General features: G+C 37.4%; 1 protein-coding gene across 5 annotated transcripts in view; it reads left to right on the forward strand.

Annotated features, from left to right (window-relative positions):
• MMD (monocyte to macrophage differentiation associated) overlaps window positions 1–21590 on the forward strand; it is a 159314-nt gene that overhangs the window by 124824 nt on the left and 12900 nt on the right. For 3 of the 5 annotated variants that reach the window (XM_075216745.1, XM_075216744.1, XM_075216746.1), the window contains exons 6-7: window positions 1680–1749; window positions 3281–6567. The exons of 1 other annotated variant lie outside the window; for it this stretch is intronic. In XM_075216745.1, coding sequence (XP_075072846.1) covers window positions 1680–1749; window positions 3281–3484 — 274 coding nt within the window. In that variant the 3' untranslated portion in view covers window positions 3485–6567. Of the gene's footprint in view, window positions 1–1679; window positions 1750–3280; window positions 6568–21590 lie in introns of those variants that run through there. One more of the 5 variants, XR_012693372.1, reaches the window with a different exon arrangement.

A 21590-nucleotide genomic window follows, 5' to 3' on the forward strand; every position in this document is an offset into this window, starting at 1 on the left:
GTGGCAAAAAAAGAATGAGGCTTTCGCCTTCCTCTATAAGTGGCAGATCCAAAAATGTTACCGAGCCTTCTTCTTGTACGGTCACTTGTGACCAAGCAAGACCAAGTAATTTGGAGTCTAAAAGTGGTGCACAACTACTGTTACGCGTCAAAGCCGAGCTGCAAGAAAACAGTAAGGCATTAGAGGATAATGTATGCTCTGAATCAGAAATGACAACAATCCCTGTGGAGAGTCCATTCAACAGTGGTATGTCTAATCGTGAGCATTCTGTTAGTGACCGTGTACCCATAAAGAAGGGTCCTTTCAGCAGTTCTGCTGATGTGTGCCTTAACAGCCCCAGTGTAGCCGGTGATACACCAATTGAGGATGCCACTTTGGAAATAGAAGAGGATGAGGGGGAGATTTGTGGAGGGGACAAGGGCGCTAATAAGGATGTTGATGATTATGATGCAGACAGATACCAAATTGCCTTTCTCAATTTCTATTTATATTCTAGATTATATAACGGCTGAATAGTTTTCTATTTTACTCCAAGTGGAGGGGGGGGGGTCTGATGCAGACAGATACCAAACTGCCTTTGTCCATTAATTTTTATAATCCAATTCTACAGTCTATGCAAGCTGCTTTTTTTCTATTTAACTACAAGTGGAGGGCGGGGGGTGGCTGGGGCTATAGAGACAGAAACCAAACTGCCTTTGTCTTTTTCTTTATATATTTAACTGTAAGTGTAGGGTGTAATATACACCCAAAGACGATGAGATTGACATTGCCAATAGGCTAAGATGAAGAGGAAGACAATCAGGTTTGTGTGCAGAATTAAGGACGGCCTACCAGGGATTAAACTGTTTTCTTCTTAATTTATTAGCTTTAGAATTACCTTACTTATCCAAGAAACAGGTGGAGCACTAAATGCGGTTATTTTATGGCCAAAAACATTGATTTTTTTTTAAACAAAATAGCAAAACAAAACCAAAACACACAAGGGCGGTTTGGCAAAACCAAAACACGACGGTAATCCAGATCCAAAACCAAAACACGGGGGTCAGTGAGCATCTCTAGTTACAACATGAGTCTGGTTATTGTTTGTTTTGTTTTTTTTTTGTGTTTTATCATTCTTCCCATAAATCTTCTTGTTCTTTTGGCATCTTCTTCCTTTGTGGCATATGAAAACCTAGTTTACTTTTTCATGTGGTTATAAGCGTTACTGGTAAAATAAATAAACAAAAGATATGAAAGTGTGAGAGCAACTATCTGCTTAAGATTTAATCTGATGTTGAGTTGAATTCAGAAGAATACATTATGAAACCACTTGAGTATGACCGCTTATACAAATGATTTTAACCATCTATATCTGACCTTGGGGGGAGAGATCAATTGCATTTCTGCCGATACATGGCTGTGTATAATGTTTGTGTGTATCACCTTACTGCCACCTTCAGTTCATTTTATACTACAGACTAGAGGTCTTCGTATTGAAAGTTTCTAGTATACAATATAGTAGATGCTACCAGATAATTAAGCAATATGTGTTTTTGATGACATGATGGTGCATGCTCTCTCTCCCCTCTCTTTTTTTTTTTTTCCCCTCCCCTCTCTACATATATTTTCTAGTTTACACATTAGGTATGATGATTGTTGTTAAGTAAGCTTAAGCCATTAAGAATGTTTTATTATTTTAGGTATAAGATTATTGAACTGCTTTTCTACTTAGCAATGGGATTTTCTCCAGCTTTAGTAGTGACATCAATGGTAAGAATTTCTATGTTCATGTGAAAAGTTGTTTTTGTTTTTTCTTTTCAAAAATGAAGATAACAAATTATACACTGGCTTTTTTATAATTTTTAGAGATTAGTTATAGCTGTAAATGCATTGGTAAAAGTTGATAAGACATCTAAATTGTATTGATACCACAAAAATCCCCCAAAAACAGTGATGCACCAAATCTGCCGATGCAGTTTGGGATTTGTTCTCTTTTTTTTTTTTTTTTTTTTTTTTTTTTCCACTTTTTTTTTTTTTTTTATTTTAGCAACATTTGATGTCCAACCAAATTTGTGTTTCTCCTGCAATTTAAGTATTCAGAACACCGTTATTCCTTTCAGAAACAACAATTACTGATAGAGTTTAGTCCTTTTTGTTCCTCCCTTAATTTTAATATTTTAATTCGACTTTGGTTTCAGTTTGGTATAAGGCGCAGAATTTTGTTTTTTTTCTTTTTTAGTGTATAAGGATTCGGCATTCTTGTAAAATATGGATTAGGTGATTTCCTACCAAAACATGAACATAAATTTTCAGATTATTCCATTTAGCCTACATCATTTTCATTTATATCACTTGTATTTTTTTAGTTGCCAGGCTGTGTTATTTTTTTTTATATTTTTGCAACTTGTCAAGAAATTTGTAAATGAAAAATTTTGTAGAACTAATAAATGATTTATACACATTTTATGTTCTTTCGTTGAGTTTTCCATATGCTGGGTTTTTGCTATTATAGTCCTTTGTACCGTTTATGCATGTTATCACATGTAAAATAGAACATGCCACATTCTATAACCTTAAACACAATGTAAAGATTTCAGAACACAAATTATTGGCAGTGACCTTTAGGGCACTTTCTATTTATTTAAAGCACTTTTAATTGGATATTTTTGATCAAGCCCCTGAATATCACTCATTATTGCAAGGAACTAATAACTGTTACTAATTACCATTATTGCTGGGAGAAAACTTTTGGACATAATTCAATGGTTTGGATTTACCATTTGAAATACGTAAACAAAAGTAAATACAAATTTTAATTTAACTACATTATGATGGCTGAATATGAATCAAATTAAAGAGTGCTTGTTGCCTACACACTGTGAAGGCAGACAATTTTGTGTACAGAACTAATATTCATGAGGTAAAAAATCTAGCTGTTAGACTTATTTTCTATAATTGCATTCACAGTCTGGGGGGCATATTCATTTAGGTGCAGGCTACACGCCGAAACGGGCCGCAATGGTAATCCACGGTACCTTTCCGTTCGCAAACCCTATGGGGTGCGAACGGAAGTCCGCAATGTTGCAGTACCGTATTGACACACTTGCATGCGCAGCCGCGATGCCCATGCATGTGTTGGATATTTCTGTAGCATTAAATGATCGTGCTTGATTCCATAGTGAATACAATTGTTGATTTTATTGTACTTATAGTAAAAATGACTGAGAATGTTGATGTGCACACGTTTGTCATAGGGTTTGTTGGCTACAAAGCGTTTAAAATATTTACCCTTCCTCTACAGAACAACACAGATGGTTTACAAGAACTTGCCTGGGGAGGGCTGATCTACTGCTTGGGCGTGGTGTTCTTCAAAAGCGACGGGATCATCCCTTTTGCACATGCGATCTGGCACCTCTTTGTGGCACTTGCAGCTGCCGTACATTATTACGCCATTTGGAAATACCTTTACAAAAGTCCATCTTCAGATTTGATCCGACACTTATGACAAAATGGTGTCAGGGGGGACAAAACTCTATCAGTATTACTTGACTCGTTAAATAATGTATGAAAAGACGAAAGAGGTATTAAAAGAAAAAATGCACTGACATATCTGGTTCTCTACAAATTACTGTGAACAAGGTGTGAATCTTGCTTGCAGTTAATATTGAGGCCCCTTCCTCAGCCAATGTTTTGCCCTTGACTTGCCTGTTCTAAGGCACTGCTGCTGATGCCAGCCTCATAGTCCTCAGCAGACAGCTCTTAGTCAGTCGAACTGGGTCCTGTAACTGGCTTACCTAATGTTTACAAAGCGAGAGATTCTTTTTTTTATTAACGTTTTGAGTATACTTTTTAAATGCAGATATATTTCTTTATAAAGTGAATTCAAACATTTCAAGATTTAAAATGCCAATAGTTAAAATAAAATGAGGGTATTTTACTTTCCTCTGTTTTTACAAGCTCTGAAAAAGAAAAACAGTATATACATTCCAAAAGCTAAGCTGCATATTGCATATGCTTGTAAAGGAAAGAGGCAGTCCATTTTATTACATGTTGAGCTGTGTTAAAAAACAATGGAATCAGTCGCTAATATTAAGTACTGGGCTTGATTTTGCACATCTACAGCTACCCTCTAGGCTGTGAAAGTGCAGTAACGTTTATCAAATGGTTTGACACTGTCATAATTGAGTATTTCTACCACTGAATAAACTTTTTGTGAATTGCAGTGGTTCTTAAATCAATAACTACATATCAGGACTTAAGCAGAGGCTGTTTCCGAAAGTCTAGGGGCTAGATTTATTAAACTGCGGGTTTGAAAAAGTGGAGATGTTGCCTATAGCAACCAATCAGATACTAGCTGTCATTTTGTAGCATACACTAAATAAATGAAAGCTAGAATCTGATTGGTTGCTATAGGCAACATCTCCACTTTTTCAAACCCGCAGTTTAGTAAATATACCCCTAGGACTCTTGTGGCAATGCATTTTATGTATACTGTAATAGCCAAATATTGTCTCTCAAAATATATTCTTTGAGACATTATAAATACCCCCACCCCCATAAAACATTTGCATTGACGAGCCAAGTTCAGACCACTTTGATTTAATTAAAGCACTTACTAGACAGATCCTTTTAAAACGTAGCTAATGCAATTAATTGCGACCAAACCTTTGACTCAACTTTTTAAAAATAGGATTATCCATGTGTTGTTTTATGGAGTATTTTAAGAACCACTGTTCTTTATGACCAGTATTATATAAGACTTACAAATGGTTAAGACATGATGACATGTAAGAAACATTGTATTTAAAATGTACTAAATATGCTGATGTTGTGTTGAGTATTAGTAATACCAATGTGTTTCCATTTGTCTCTAACATTGAACACTTAAGCCTGGGGTCGCTAAACCATTTTAGCGTGCTTTCCCCGGACACCTCTTTGCAAACTGCTGTCAACTACCAACTGATTAACAAATTGGTGTTAATGAATTATATATGGTTCATATATTTCTTATACATTATACTTTTTTTTTTAACATTGATCAGTGGTATTTGTATAAAACAAATAATTACAATGATGTTTATTATTACTGGGGGGGGGGGGCAGCACTTGGTCACACAGCTGGTTCACAGACAAATTATGGGAGGCCATGGGGCACAGTGGTTAGCATTGCTGCCTCAGCGTGCTGGGGTCAGGAGTTTGATCAGCTGGGAGTTTGTATGTTCTCACTGTGTTTGCGTGAGTTTCCTCTGGGTTCTCCTGTTTCCTCCCACATCCCAAAAACATACTGGTAGGTTCATTGGTTGCTGACTAAAAATGGACCCTAGCACCTGTTTGTGTGTGTGTGCTTATGTGGTAGGGAACTTAGACTGTAAACTCAAACTGAGCAGGTACAGATGAGAATGATTAACTGTTCTTTACACAGTGCTGATTAATATGATGCCATTATACAAATAAACAATAATGATAATCCCATGCAGAAAATATTGCATCCCTGACCCCACTTCATAATACAAACCAGCGGTGCGGATTCCTGCATAAAGGACTTTTTTTTTTTTTTTTTAACGCTAATGTTTCAAGATCCCTATATACCGCTGTGATTTCCGTCATCTTTATGGATCTTAACACATTTTTCCAGTGTCTTATATTAAGATGACCATCTGATTTTTACTTTTTACTCTGTTTTTCGCACAATTGTATAAAAGACATGTTGCCTTTTTCAGATATCTATTCCCAGTAGTCATAACTTGGTATTACTGGTTTCTTGCATTTATGGTTGTATAGGCGCAACTTGATGTGTGTTTGACATTTTTGCAAATCTGTGACGTGTAGATAGAAATCTTAAACTACACATGTACTCGAGTCTATACTAACCTGTAGAAGAAAACTCTTATCAAAAAACTTACCTCACCCTTTATCTTTATAGTGTGTTTTGTATATAGGATTATTGTTCCGTCTTCAGTCATTTTAACATGCTTTCATATGCTGCTTTATAATGCGGCCATGGGGAGAACTTATCTACGTATGTTTCCAAGCTGCTTGTGGAAAATGTAATGACTTAACTATTATGAAAAATGGTAGAACTAAAGCTGATCATTTTCTACCTGTACTAAAACGTTTATCAGGCAAACAGTAGAAACCATTCCTTTATGTAATCTGTCGATGACCCAATTTTACTTGCAACTATCCCACCCACTTTTGCACTAAGCAGATGGCGTGACTGATCCATTCCTATGAGTGTAGGAGTAACAAATGTTCTACTGCATTACACACAGTTTGCAACAGCAGCAGGCTATGATTAACACATTGTGCATACAACAAATTTAATGGGAATGGCAGAAATGTGTTTTTTGGCATAGAGTCCCTTGCAAACACAGGAGCAGCCTACAGTCTTATCCATTCACTAGATATCAGAAGCATCCCTGAGGTACCTCACAACTAATATTCATGAGGCCTGACCAGTATTCTTGAGACACTAGCTCTGAGTGATTTGATAGGCTACATTCTTATGAGTATTGGGTTTACCCACAAAATTACTGCCTCCACTGTATGTAGATAACAACCAGCGACTCTAGAAAAAGGATGGGGTTTTTTTATAAAAAAAAAAATGAGTAGATATTTGAAACAGCCATGCATAGGTGACTACTTTTTAACCAAGAATTTCTGACTTTCATATTAACAGCTAGATATTCCAAAATACTCAAAAATATTATCTATAAACAGAAGTTCCTATAAATCACTAGGAGATTGATGTTCGATAAAACAAAAAAAGTTAATATCTTTTTAAGGGATTTTTTTTTATTCATATTCCATAATTAGGTGTCGGTGCATTAAAAGGATCATAAGATTACATTATTAGATGTTGAATGAGTTCTCAGAAGCCAATTCAATAAGAATATCTGGGATGACCGTTTCAACTAAATCTCCTTTCTCGTTACCAGGGCTGCGGACCCGTGTCACATGACCTAGGTTCACCCATTCACACCGACACACTACCTGGGTTATTCTGGTTATACCTCTGTGTGAAAGGGTTATTCGTGTTACTTCATTGGTATTGTGGGGGGGGGGGGGTTTGTATAACCAATAGGACCTAAAATAAAAGAATGGGCTTCGCTTCTCATAGAAATTAAGTACTGTACAGTATTTTAATTGCCAAAAAAACACTACAGTCTTTACAGTTTGTGGTGTAAAATATTTGCCTAATGATGTGCAAAAGTTTGAAAGTAATAAAAATCTTCAATAGATTAATCTATTGTCACTAGAAATTGTCCTATGCCACTAGTGGCATGTTGTACAGAAAAATGGTGGATGGGCCTGCCCTTCTTTCCTTTTGGCCGATAATTCTGCACCCTGTGAGTGTTTTTTTGTTTTTTTTTAATGTGGTTACACTTGCCATATGTCTACAGTTTTTGTAGAAATGGTCCAACAGAATCCACACATTTATGTTGATAGAATTTGCATTCACCTGCAGTTTTTTAATGTAGACATAACTTGTTCATTCTCTTGCAAAAGATCTTTAAAGAAGCTGACATACATTGCAGTTTCCAAGTCTGAAAAAATGGCAGTTTGCCTATGTTGCAAGAGATTGAAAAGAACTGAGTGATATTATTAATTAGTAAACTGTTTAATGAGCTTATTATAAAGAAGAGCCATTGACAGAAGACAAATTACGACATGCTATGATAGCTATTTACCAACGTTGCTTAAAAGCACTAAAACAATAGCAACCAGTCAGATTTTGTTTTTGTTGTTGAACTTGCACTAGATGATTGGTTGCTATGTTTTAGTGATTTGCATCTTTGGCAGATATTGGTAAATAGCCCAAAATAGACACGTAAATAGATTTTCTATACATCCACATTTATAATTTTAGTTCATAAAATAAAAATAAGCAATTTTAAATAATGATTTAACATTGCCCGTGCATTTGGTAATACAAAACCTGTGATGTTTCTGGTATCTACAGGCTATTTTTGCGTCTGCTTTAACTCCTCCTTCTGTGTTTCATAAGTAACCTGCAACAATGCAGCATGCCCTTAGAAGCTAAGTACACACAATAGTGGACAGGGAAAGTGATGTTACAAAAATAAAAGTGTATGTGTGCTTGTGGGGAGTAAGAAAGCAAACAGTGCCAGCCTGTAGGCATCAGGAATATGCAGACTATTGCTTGTCATGCCGAATATTTCTTTTTGTGCACATTAAGGGCTTGATTTACTAAACTGCGGGTTTGAAAAAGTGGAGATGTTGCCTATAGCAACCAATCGGATTCTAGCTGTCATTTATTTAGTGCACACTACAAAATGACAGCTAGAATCTGATTGGTTGCTATAGGCAACATCTCCACTTTTTCAAACTCACAGCTTAGTAAATATACCCCTAAGACTGCTACCTATACTATAGTGCAGTAAAGTGTATGATCGTTAGTACACTTTAAATGACCATGTTGTCTACTTGTCTTAACGTACTATGTTAGACTTGTCCACGTATCTTAATACATTACATTATGTACTAGACAGATTTTACAGTTAATATAGTTTAAGAAAAAAATCTGCCTCTGGAAAATGGTGTAGAGTAACCAAATTGGGGAGGAGGGTTTTTGTTTTTTTACAAATAAATTAATATGGTGGTTAGATCAATATGAGTTAAAATATACTGTGCTGCAACTTTATTTCTCATCAAATATAAATAATTAGAATCATTGTAAAAAACTAATTTGTATTAAACCGTATTGAGAAACTCTGTTTTTTGAAATACAATTTTTTTCACAATAATAATCGGTTGCTATTGTGACCAAAATGCCACATTTTATGGCAATCATTTTTGCTATTCTCAATTTTTGCCTTGTTTAGGCTACTAAAGGCTTCTAAATGTCCTCCTCTTAATGCCTATTGTACCACTATCTACAGTGTTTTGTATTTTGTAATGGTTTTTTGTTATGGATGCAAACAATCATAAATTGTCACTGCTTCAGTTTGTACACTTCCTTTTGTATCTGTACCACCTAGTTCACATCCATGTGCTGTTCATACTGTATACCGTTTTAACCACTAAAACACACGTAGCTGTTCAGTGTTTGTGACTGTTGTAGCAATTTGTCCTAGTTTCCTCTCTCTTGAAGTATTAACAGATATCTTTGAAATGTAACTTTTACTTTTTTTTCTGTATTCATTTTTACTTGGTATCTTCATACATTTGATTGTAAAGAATAAAGCATAATTAACTTCACAAAATAAAACCGTTGTCGACTTTTATTCCACCACCTGAAAATAGGGAAGGGGAAAGACACATTTATTATTACAGCTCCAAACCTTGCTCAGTAACATAAGTAAAGTACATTCATGGTAGTGTCCTATGTGGGTTCTCGGATAATGTACAATGATATATTTTCTGCTGCTGAATTAAGTGACCTACATGAAAACTGCTCTTGACAACTGATCGTATTGTGGTTTTCATTTGCAAAAAATGCACAAAGAAAAGTTGAGCTCTACCAGATAAACATTTTTTTTTTTAAGACACCAGTTTTCATAAATTTCCTACTCACAGGCCATTTTATTTTCATTGATGATTGTTTTTTCTGGAAGCCTGAAGTTTTGAATTTAAGTATGTTTTCATTTAAACTGCAATAGTTCTACATGTTAATAATTAGTGAAAATGTCATGTGGCTATTATTAAAAGGCTTGCTGGTGTAATATAATAGTGCATATAGCGCTACCATGGCCTATGGTACCAAGTCAGCTATTTGTGCGCTGGCATCATGTGATATATATTGCAACCTAGTTATGGTAAGCAATGCTGTATATTGATACTTAGTGGTGGGATTCGTATCAAGCAACTACCGAAGGAAAATTATCACACAAACCATCGCTTTAAAATACTTTCAGAACCTAAGCATAAATGTCCATACACGTAAAAGCCAGGTTGGGCACTGCAAATAATCAATGAGTCAAAGTTATATAATGCAAAAACAACTTAATCACAATTTGATTTAAAATTAGTTTAATAAATTATCATTATCGATTTTGTAAGGCGGCCCAGTTCTCCGCAGACTATATGTAATAAATGTTCTGCTTTGTAAAAATGTAGCTGCTTAAAAAGATAACCATTGCAAAGTTTACTTATAAAGACAATGTAATAATTTCCAGGCGGCCATCAATGGGAAGAAAGTATCCAATATGTTTTAAAGAAAACCAATCCATGAAATGGTTCTGTAGCCATATGGAAAGTGAGTTTAAAAAAGAATGTCACGTTGAGGGTAAATATCTGGTGTGCATAGGTTTCATGTTACCAGCATCTTGTCGGAGAGTTTGAAGCAAATTCCCGCACCTGACACATGATGCGGCCGTGGTATAAGAAAGGAAGGCCTCCTTTTGTATGCTGTACCAGGGATTATTAAGTAATGTATATTGGAAAGACAATAAATAGAAATTTGAGCTTTGTGATGCCGAACATCACTTCCTGTGATATTAATGTGGACCATCCACAACAGTTCTCCCTCTCATTGCTTTAAGTGTTCTGTACTGTTTTTATTGCTATTACTATTAAACCATAAAAATACACTGCTGCTTCATAACCATTTAGTGGATTGAATTTATTTTACATATAAGCATTGATTAATGTATTAACCTATATTTATTTGGCATACTTCACAATAGGGAACAACACCGCAATAAAACTAGACTGGGTATTAACAGACAGGCAAATGGTTAAGAGTGCCCCGCTCACAAGCTTACAATCTATGGGAACATTGGCATTTTATATATGAGGTTAAGTGCTATAGATTGCATATTGGTCCAGCCAGATTACAATGGGAAAAAATGTTTAGTGGGTCTTGTCACACTGCATTGTTGGTTTGTGACTCAAGTTGTTACTGTATTCAATTCAACATTTAAGTTGATTACTTAATGCTAGGTAGGTTAAGAAGGTGGCTTAGGAGTTTGATAAGGGTGTGTGAAGAGGTGAGTTTTCAGGGAATTCTTAAAGATTTGGTGGCTAGGGGACAGTCTTGTAAGAGGGGAATTTCCTCAGAGTGGGTGGAAACTGGAAAAACTGGTCTTTTAACTGAGAATGGAAGCAGGCAAAGAGCAAAAATGATGGCTGCAGAGTTAATGTATAGATTTGGGAAATGTATTGAGACAAAAGAATGTATGTCGTAATTTTGGTGCAGTATTGTTAGCAGTTTTGTATGTTTGTAAAAATATTTTAGATTGTATTCTGTACAGACAACTAATGTTAGGGCTGGCAGAACAGAGCAACAATAGAAGAATGCTTTGGAAGGGAAGAATTTGCTGTAGCTGCTGCATTCAAAATAGATTGTAGAAGTGAAAGTCAGATTAGGGAAGACCAATAGGAAATGAAACGCGGGTTATTGTCAGCACATGAATTCAAAGGGTTTGCAGTGTCTTGTGTGAGATACAGTCCAAACATATGTGGACACCTGAACATCACAGCCATGTGTGCTTATTGAACCTTTCATTTCAAAGTGTAGACATTAATTGGTCCCCCCCCCCTTTTGCTACTATAACAGCCTCCACTCTTCTGGAAAGGCTTACAGCTAAGTTTTGGAACGTAGCTGTGGGGAATCGTATCCCTTCAAACACAACAGCATTCCTGAAGTCGAACACTGATTTAAGGCTCGCTTATATTTAGCAATCAATGAGGTTGAGGTCAGGGCTCTGTGCAGGCCAGTCAAGTTGTTTCACAACCAAACCTTTTTTTCATGGACCTTGCTTTGTGCATGGGGTCATTGTCATGCTGAAACAAAAAAGGGATTTCCCTAACTGTTGCCACAAATTTGGAAGCACATCATTCTCTAGAATTTCATTGTATGCTGTAGCATTTCACTTCACTAGAATTCAGAGGACCAGGAAACTATGAAAAACAGCCCCAGACCATTATTCCTTCTTCACCAAACTTTAGAGGTGGCAGTATGCATTTGTATAGGATGCAATCTCCTGGCATCTCCCAAACCCAGATTCGTCTGTCAGACTGTAATTTTGCCAGTGTAATTTTGCCACTGTATAAATCGTTGGTAAGACCTCATCTTGAATATGCAGTACAGTTCTGGGCACCACTCTATAAAAAAGATAATTTGGAACTAGAAAGGGTTCAGAGAAGGGCGACAAAATTGATAAAGGGTATGGAGTCATTAGGTTATGAGGAAAGGTTAGCCAGTTTAGGCATGTTTACTTTAGAAAAGAGGCGTCTAAGGGGAGATATGATTACTATGTACAAATACATTAGGGGTCAATACAGAGAGCTTTCATGGGAACTTTTTACCCCAAGGACCATACACAGGACACGTGGTCATCCCCTAAGGTTAGAGGAGAGGAAATTTCACAACCAGCAAAGGAAGGGGTTCTTTACAGTAAGGGCAGTCAAGATATGGAATTCAGTGCCAGGGAAGGTTGTGATGGCAGATTCAATAGATATGTTTAAGAAAGGGTTAGACAAATTTTTAGCGGAAAGGTGTATCCAGGGATACGACCGTTAATTTAAAATAAAGGATAGTAGTGGATATAGGGTAAAAATTGGATTGCAATATTGAGTCTGGGGGGATTTTCAAAATTGAAACAGATGGGCGGTTGCCTACTCTGGATTAATTTCAAATATAAGTGCAGGATCGCAGGAGATCCAAAATAGGTTGAACTTGATGGACTGGTGTCTTTTTTCAACCTCATCAACTATGTTACTATGTTACTATGTTACTGTGCAATAGAAAAGCATGATTTGTCAATCCAGAGTATGTGTTTCACTGCTCCAGAGGCCAATGGTGGTGTGCTTTATATGATATTTAGGATTGCAAATGATGATTTGAGGCTTGTGTGTAAAGCGCTACGGAATTTGCTGGCGCTATATAAATCGATGATGATGATGTGTGTGGCTGCTGGGCCATGGAAACCCAATTCATGAAGCTCTAGATCAGTGTCCTCAGGACCCACTAACAGTGCAGGGTTGCCAGGTGACCAGTGAAATAATTATACCACCTGCTACACTGTCAGTCAGTAATGAATACACCTGTGTTCCAGCAAGGAGATATGAAAAATATGCACTGCTAGGGGGTCCTGAGGACTGGAGTTGAGAAACACTGCTCTAGATGAACAGTTCTTGTGCTGCTGCTTCCAGGGGCAGTTTTGAACCAGGTAGTGAGTGTTACAACCAAGGACAGTTATTAGTTAGGAGCTTCAGCACTTGATGATCCTGTTCTGGAATCTTGTGTGACCTACTGTTTTGCAGCTGAGCTATTGTTGCTTCTAGACATCCCAACTTCACCGTAACAGAAGTTATAGTTGACTAGGGCAGAAATTTGATTGACTATGGAGATTGCATATAGAATGTCTCTTGCACAGACAATAATGAAGGAGTCTATAAATGTAAGAAATAATGATACATTTTAGCTTCTTGGGGGTAGACTTACTAAAACTCCTAAATGGAAAAATGGAGGTGTTGCCCATAGCAACCAGTCAGATTCTAACTATCGTTTATGTAATTTGATTGGTAGCTATTGGCAACACCTCTTCCTTTCCTTTTTAGAAGTCTACCCCAAGTAACATACAAACCATCAAAATAAGTAACCTACATGATCACAGCAAAGTGCAGTACAAAAGTAACGCATATATACAGTGCATACTGCTATGTGGGTGAAGTGCAAAATAAACCGTGTGATTATTATACACAAGTTATATTGTGTATAATAATGGAGTATGATGATCAATAAGGAAAATAAATAATGTGTAGAGAATTCAAAGGAAATTGGAAAAAAAAAAAAAATTGAATTGTATTTAAACTACAAGGGTTAAAAGAGGAATGTAATTTTGTTATTTTAATAAGATATTGGTCATGACACCTACTGCAATTATTAGGAACTCTGGTTGAATTGTGTATTTTATTATGTGCCTTAATCACTACATATTCCTTTTACAGATTTTCATATCCTCATATCAGATTTTCCATATCCAGCAAAGCAAAATATATGTACATAATAGGCCAAGATAGTGAATTTACCAATGACATTTCTCCTCTAACACCTCCATTTTTGCCACTCATCCTGCTGGATATAGTGCACAAATGTGTCCTAACATACTGGTCAGGAATCACTGCCTTGTATTATTGATGACAGGTTTACTTAATGCACAGAAGCAATGTAATGTTTCACAGAGTTAATATGAGAGTTTTCTTTCTACTCTCTCTAAGCCCTGGGAACCTAACCCTCAAGCTCAGGACCTCTGATGCCTGACCTTTAAAGTGTGGCAATAATAAAATCCCTTGAGGTGCATAAGTGCACAAATGTATTATAAATATGTTATAGTTGTGTTCTCCTATGGTATGGCATACCTCCCTACATTTCAAGACCGAAAGGGGGCAAAATTGTCCCAGCTTGTCCAATTTCTCCTACATCCTGTATGGAGAACACTGCTACCTTGGGGTTGAGGATGCAGGAGCTGGGCATTAAAGTGAACACTGAACACTGCAGCTCCCATAGCTCATCAGTTTAACTTTAGTGCCTATGGAGTTGGGCAGGAATTTCAGTGGGATTTTAAATGTTTTATTTAGTTTTCTTCTTTAACAGCAGATACTGTGATCATAGCATTCAGGCACTTTTCTCCCATATGGGAGCGTTCTGAGGTCTGTGAAGGAGGTGGTGCCAATCTGGTATTCCACCTTTCTCCTTCACCTCCCACAGCGGGGTCACGCTCTAGGGAGGTCCTTACTGCAGTGGTAGTTCTGCACTGTTGAGGGCCCTGTTAGCTGGTGTTGGGAAGACGGCATTTCCAAAATGGCCATCACCATGGAGCCCAAAGGAGTTCAGGAGGTGTAGGAGGTGGCATTTACTGGCTCTGGCAGGGCTATTTGTACTGGTCAGGTGGCACCCTGCTCTGAGCTGATGCCAACAGGGGCATAGGAGCCGGCGGGTATTTGTCCTAGGATAGGAGGCTCCATTGTACTGGGCCAGGGGGAGGAAGGACACCCCCTGCAGAAGCTCCATGCGGAGATTGTCACCTACTTTCCTTTAAGTCCCACTGTTGTAACCAAGGTGTGCTCTTTGGGCCAAAACATGAGTGATATTTGTGGTAGTACTGACTCTAAGGTCTTCACATTAAAGACACTCTTCAAACCTCCTCTCCTCAAAGACTTTGTAAGCATCATCAGACAATTCTGTATCACATCTTTCCTCACAAGTAGAGGGTGAACTGTTGGGGGATCCACATGGATTTAAGTAGAAACCCTCAGATGTCAGGGTATTAACAAATAACTTATGACAGTTCAACAGAAGTTTTTTCACACTCTGACAATCTGCAGTAAAGGGATCAGTGCCAAATCATTGAATGATCCAGATCCCAACCCTCTCCTTGTACTTCTGAGAAAGATGAAACCAGCCACAATCTGAGGTTGGCAAGACGTCTAGTACACAATACCAGCTTATCTTTGTGAAGAGAAAAACAAATAGATAGCAATAACAAATAGCTCTGAACCCTTCCTAAATATATAACAAAAAGGAATATTGTTTCCCATGTCAAAAATCTCAATCAACTGTGTTCAAAGACTGAAATAAGAGAAAGCTGAAGAGCTGAACAGACAATGTAAGGTCCAATGCAAATGTTCTCAGAACCTAAAGAGGTTGAATATGTAAACCTGTTAGAAAATCTCTCTACAAACTAGGGCTAACTTAATTTGGAAGTAAACAGGGCAGAGACCTGAATCTCAAGGAAACTAAGGGGTATATTTACTAAACTGCAGGTTTGAAAAAGTAGAGATGTTGCCTATAGCAATGTCCGCGCATTGTACTTTTTTGTTTAACATGCATTGTGCACTGCACTGTGGATGAACACAATGTTGCTGGCCTGTCAAGAAATTGTAACAAATAGTGAATTTTGATTTTTATGGTATAAGTATTATTTTTGTGTTTCGTTTTGTGTGTTTGTGCTGGTTTTTTTTTTAATGTAAAAAGTTTCTTCAAGGACACACAACCATTGAGCCTCTCCTTAACTGACCAGTCTACAACCCTTGATGTACATTAGAAGATTTTATCCTGCTAAACAAAATCTTGTTTTTGCCTTGGACATCAGAAACAAGCTTCTTAATTTCAGATAGACCCATTCAGTGTGCAATGTTACGATCCGCCTGGTTTTATCCACATTCAGACGTAGAAAAACATGTCTTCACAATAAAAGCCATCATTTCAGCTTGCTGTCTTAATCCATGCACATATTTGAAAAAAAACCTGTAAAACCTCTGTGCATAAAAACTGATGAAAATAAATATATGCATCTATATGGATGATGGCACAAACAAGTAAAAATAATATTCTAATGCGGCTCAGCAATTTTCTGTTCAGCAATAAATATATATGGTTTAAATGGCATAACTGCTTGGTGCTACTGCATTTTATTATTTGTAGAACCTCCAACATAATCACTTCCAATCACAATAAAACACTTTCCTCCCAAATTTACCACGTAATTTACTATTAAAGTCACCTGGGGTAAATGTATTAAACAGCACTTTGCAACTTGCGGATATTCGTTGAGTTTGACAGCTAGTTTTAAAATGACAATGTTACTGATCATTAAGGAAAGTAAGGCAAAAAAACATGTACATTTTCTCTTGGACAAAACCATGTTACAATACAAGGGGTGCATATTGGCTAATTATTTTGCACATACGTTAAATACTGGCTTTTTTTTTTTTTCATTAAGCACATAAATACTTGATAGATTTAGTTTTTCAAAAAAAATTGATTGGTTTAGCCAAGGTGCAAAGTTACTACTTTTTTTTTGCTTTACTTTCACTGTCTCTACTAAACTTTATTATATAAGGTAATCAATGGCTTGACTGAATAACTATTTGGCTGAATACACTTAACAAAGGGTTACAATATTACATCAGGACATGACACTTCACACTTGCGTGAAACATTAAGACATTTGACAAAGTGTATCTGCAGCATTACATAATCTGAGCCTGTGGTACATTGTGATGAAATAACATTTGTATTGATACATATTAATACATTTTCCAATGCTATTTCAGCCAGTAAAGTACTGTGGAGACACATTGCAATTAATCTGGAAGATTTAACTTAATAACCTCCTAATTTACCTGTTAACCTAGAAAACTAACTTGGGCTGCTAGCTAGTTATATTAACAATCACTCAGACATTGTTTTGATTACTAAGAGCCCAGATCTATGCCACACCTCCTAACAATGGACATTTAAGACAAATGGTAATTTCCTTTCCCGCGGCTTGTGTTGCCTAGTTGCGTCCAGTCTGCCATGGCAACAGCTGGGACATCACTGTGGCAACGGCCGGGACACTCTCCCTGACAGCGAGAAACGGGTGATGAATAAAAAGTCCTCAGTCCATGGAGACCCTGTTTCATCACAACATATACACCAGGGTTTCCCAAACCCAGTCCTCAGGGCTCCCCAACAGTGCAGGTTTTCCGGATCACATGTGACATAATTAGGACCACCTGTGGATCTGTTACAATGTGTCAGTCAGTAATGAATACACCTGTGCTCCAGCAAGGAGTTATGGAAAACCTGCACTGTTGGGGAGCCCTGAGGACTGGGTTTGGAAAATCCTGATATACACAGTGACCTGAAATTGTCTGAATGAATTTGGAACAGACTGTTGTATAGTACTAACTGGGCATTGGCAAAATTGATCAAGGGGTTAAGGGAGACTGACAGGCATATAAATTGGGAGAAAGAAACAACAGACAACCACAATTTAGAGAGAGAGAGACTTACACACATAAAGAGTGGGGGGGGGGGGGGAACAAGACAGATGAAGAGCCAGAGGTGCACATACAAATTTAGTGGAAAGAAAGGGAATCATCTAGTCAAAAAAGCTAAGAATATAATATTATTTTATCTTACCAGCTCAATGCATAATAATATCTATAATATCAAACAACATTCATTAGCCATACCAACATCTCTTGTACACAAAAAAGTAATACTTCCCTTATGTTTCACTGCTGCAGTTTAAATAAGTGTTTTGTTTTACTGGTGACATGTTATAATGATATATGAAATAAGAAGACAAAGATAAACACACACACATATAAAAGGGGAACAAAGGGAGAGATCACATATTATGGTCATACCACCTTCCATCATTGGCAACAGATCTTATGATCCTCCCCCCTGACTTACTACCCCTATGTGTGGCTGCCTCCTATCAGCGAGAGGCCCAGCGTCACATGAGATTCCTGCCACATGACAGTTGCAGTCCCATGTGAACAGAGCAACAAGAACTACACAGTGCGGCTGGAACATGAGTGTGAGCGGTGGGGAGAGTATGTTAATGTAATGTGTTGGGGGAATATGTTAATATAATGTGTGTGAGGGGGCAGTCAATATAAAGTGGGAGGTAGGCTATTCATTTAATGGTGGAGTGTAGATGGGGCAAATTATTTAATGGGTACTATTTTACTTGTGGGGTGATGACGCAATTTCATTTATTGGTGGGATTATTTAATTTTATAGTGGAGCCTATCAATTTGTGATGGAGTGTTTGGACCTTTCATTTAATGCAGTGGTGATTTGGGGAAAATTATGACTATTTATTAAATGTGAATATGAAATATTTAATAGCAGTGATGGTTGCGGAAATAGGTATATTTATTAAGCTTAAATGCTATTAATTTATTACTAGGGTGGGGTGGTCTCTATTGTAATTTGGGTGGGTGGCTATTAATTGAATAGTGGGCTCTGGGTCGGAGCTAATTATTTAATGGTGGTGCTTTTCATTTATTTATGGGGTGATGGCGGTGCTATTTAATTTAGTAGTGGGGCCTATAAATTTAAGGTGAGGTGTCAAGACCTTTAATGTAATGCTGTGGTGCTTTGGGGCTATTAATTGAATATGGGGCTGAGTTTAGTGAGAAGGGCTATTTTTTAAATATGAATATGAATTATTTAATGGTTGTGGGAAATGGTTATATATTCCTAAATATCAATACTATTTCATTTATTGCTAGGGCTGTTTGGAGGGAGGGAAATAGGTCTATTTATTACATTTATATGCTATTAATGTAATATTAGGGCTGGTTGGAGGGAAATAGATCTATTTATCAAATGTGAACAGACTTTCACTTTACTCGCTTTCCTGTTCTCACCATTTCCTCACCACACTTCCAAACTCTCACCGTCCTTTCTTTCTCTCATACTTTCAATTGTCTATTTCAAGCTTACCTCTAGCATTATTATGTTTTGCTCCTCTCACACTTCTGATCTCTACCTCTATCCCTGTATTTCCCTTGTCCAACCTTCCTATATTCTCCCCCATCCTCCCTCCCCCTTCTTCCTTCCCATCCCTCTTCCTATCCGTCTCCTCTCTTCTCTTTTCTGCTTCTGTCCCCTGATCTGACTCACTGCCCGCTCCACCATTTCTCCCTCTCTCCTCCTATGCCTCCCTCAACCCCTTTCCCTCTTGTCCCCTTCGCTGTTCTTCTCTCAGCGACATTCTCTTCCAACCTAGCCCCTCCCTTTTCTTTACCCCTGGAAATCTATTCCCTAGCATCACATCTTCCTTCTCCTGCCTCTGCCTCTCTCATTCATACCCCCCTCAAATCAGCCCCATTTCCACTACTCCCCAACCTCTTGCTTCCCTACCCCCCTTCCCCTGCCACTGACCGGTCCCCTCCTAGTTTTGTTTTTAATCCAATTCTAAACCTCTCTCCCTGTCATGCCCCTTGTTCAATATTACACACCCCCTTGCAATCCAGCAACCCCAACAACCTCATCCACATCTCTGGAAGATGAAAGTTATATTTTAAATTGAATTAGTAAACTTTAATTGCTAAAGCTTAATTTGAGTAAAGAAATGTATAAACGTTAAGGTATATTAAGTATGATAGGACTACCTCATGTCCAAGTTTTTTTTTCCAGTAATGGATAACTACAGTTAACTACGGTTGCTTTATCACCAAAAAAGTAATACAAAGGTATTGGCTTGGTTACTTGCCACAGACACACTCCACTTAGTCTATTTCTCCAGGCTGCAGAGAAAGGAAAACTCACACACAAGACGGTGGGCATACATGGGGAGAATGATTGTGAAAGGAACACATAAATAACCTACCTCTATTGGAAGGAGAAGTGATCAAGTGCTCCTCACCTAGAAGATGTGGTAAACGTGGCCACCCATTGTCTTCTCAATGACACTAGGAAGGTGCAGAGGAAGGGGGTCCCTCCATGACCTGTTACAAGGTAGAGCCGTGCGCTACAGACATAGCCTGCAGGACCCATACAGTGACAGCAGGGGAGGGGTTAAAGGGGCAGTCCACCTTTGCTTGTTGAAGTGAAAGAGATTCTTCTAGTGGCGGCCTGCAATGGGAATTGGTGATTTGAACACGGCAATGGGGGTTGATGATTCTGGGCTACTGAAAGCCCTCTTAAGAATGCACCTGTCCTTTCTTACATTTATCTACAGGCGAGAAATACTGACAGTGCAATATATGTTATTTAAACAATCAAATAAGAAACAATATATTAAGTGCAATAATCTATTGCAGAAACCAGTATAATTATAAAATCATCACTTTTTTAATAAAATATGTAAGGAGCAAAGGCAGTACATATTAATTAATACACTGTAGCTACTAGAAATAACAACATATTAGCAAAGGGTGGATTGATATAGAAAAGTCTGTAAGAAACATATTGTCCCAACTGGATGTTGGTCAATAAACCAGAAAATAGTACATTAGATAGTGGTGTGGTATGTATGTAAGGACTAGTTGGGTACCATTGTCGAGTTTTCCATGGTCGGAAAACTGACTACCACCGGTAAGGACAGTCAACAGTAATTAGCTCTGAAGTAGTAAGAGAAGACCGTCAGCAGATTCTCACCATCCCTATAGGCTTGAATGGTTGGTTCCTCATTTCTCCAAGTGTTCATTTGTGTCCACCACAGTGTGTAGTCACAGTGGCTCCCAGATCTCAATGTGCACAGTCTCAATGAGTATAAATTCTTAATGCGTTTCTCTGCTTGACTAGCAGTTTCATCAGAAAGATGGAGGATTGAGTACAATCTGAGTAGTTAAGCTCATGGGAGCCAATCATTTTAAAACCTCAATTATACAACATTATCAGCTTTAGACATGATTGCGGAATTTACATGTACCTGGTTCAGTTGGTTAGAGTTCGAAGAATCTGATACGTATAGAACACATATAATCTAATCTACAGTCTTTTTTCTATTTGTTAAGACTGACTCTCAAGTATTAGAGTTTTTGATAGGCCGATTTGTTTTTAGATTGTCTTTCCTTATAACTGAAACCTTCCATATCCCTTATACACCTAATTCCTCTTTGCTATATTATTTCATGCTCCAGGACATCTTTTCTGTGAAGCCTTATAAAAGACAAAAATAGTACTTTTTTCCGTCAAATCTAAAACAATTTAAGAAACTCATAAATTTGCCAATATCTTCTCACTGTCTTGATTGATGTAGGCCATTTCTGAAGCTAAACTGAGCAGTATTTCAGGACTAAAATGCAAATAGGAAAAATACAAAGTTATATTTATTGAAATGAGTGTTCTAAACTGAGTGTATTTTGAGGTAACATGTACACTGAAGCAGACTGTACCTCTTCAGATATTT

The sequence above is a fragment of the Mixophyes fleayi genome, chromosome 6 (genome assembly GCF_038048845.1).
Source record: "Mixophyes fleayi isolate aMixFle1 chromosome 6, aMixFle1.hap1, whole genome shotgun sequence".
Classification (NCBI taxonomy): Eukaryota; Metazoa; Chordata; class Amphibia; order Anura; family Limnodynastidae; genus Mixophyes; species Mixophyes fleayi.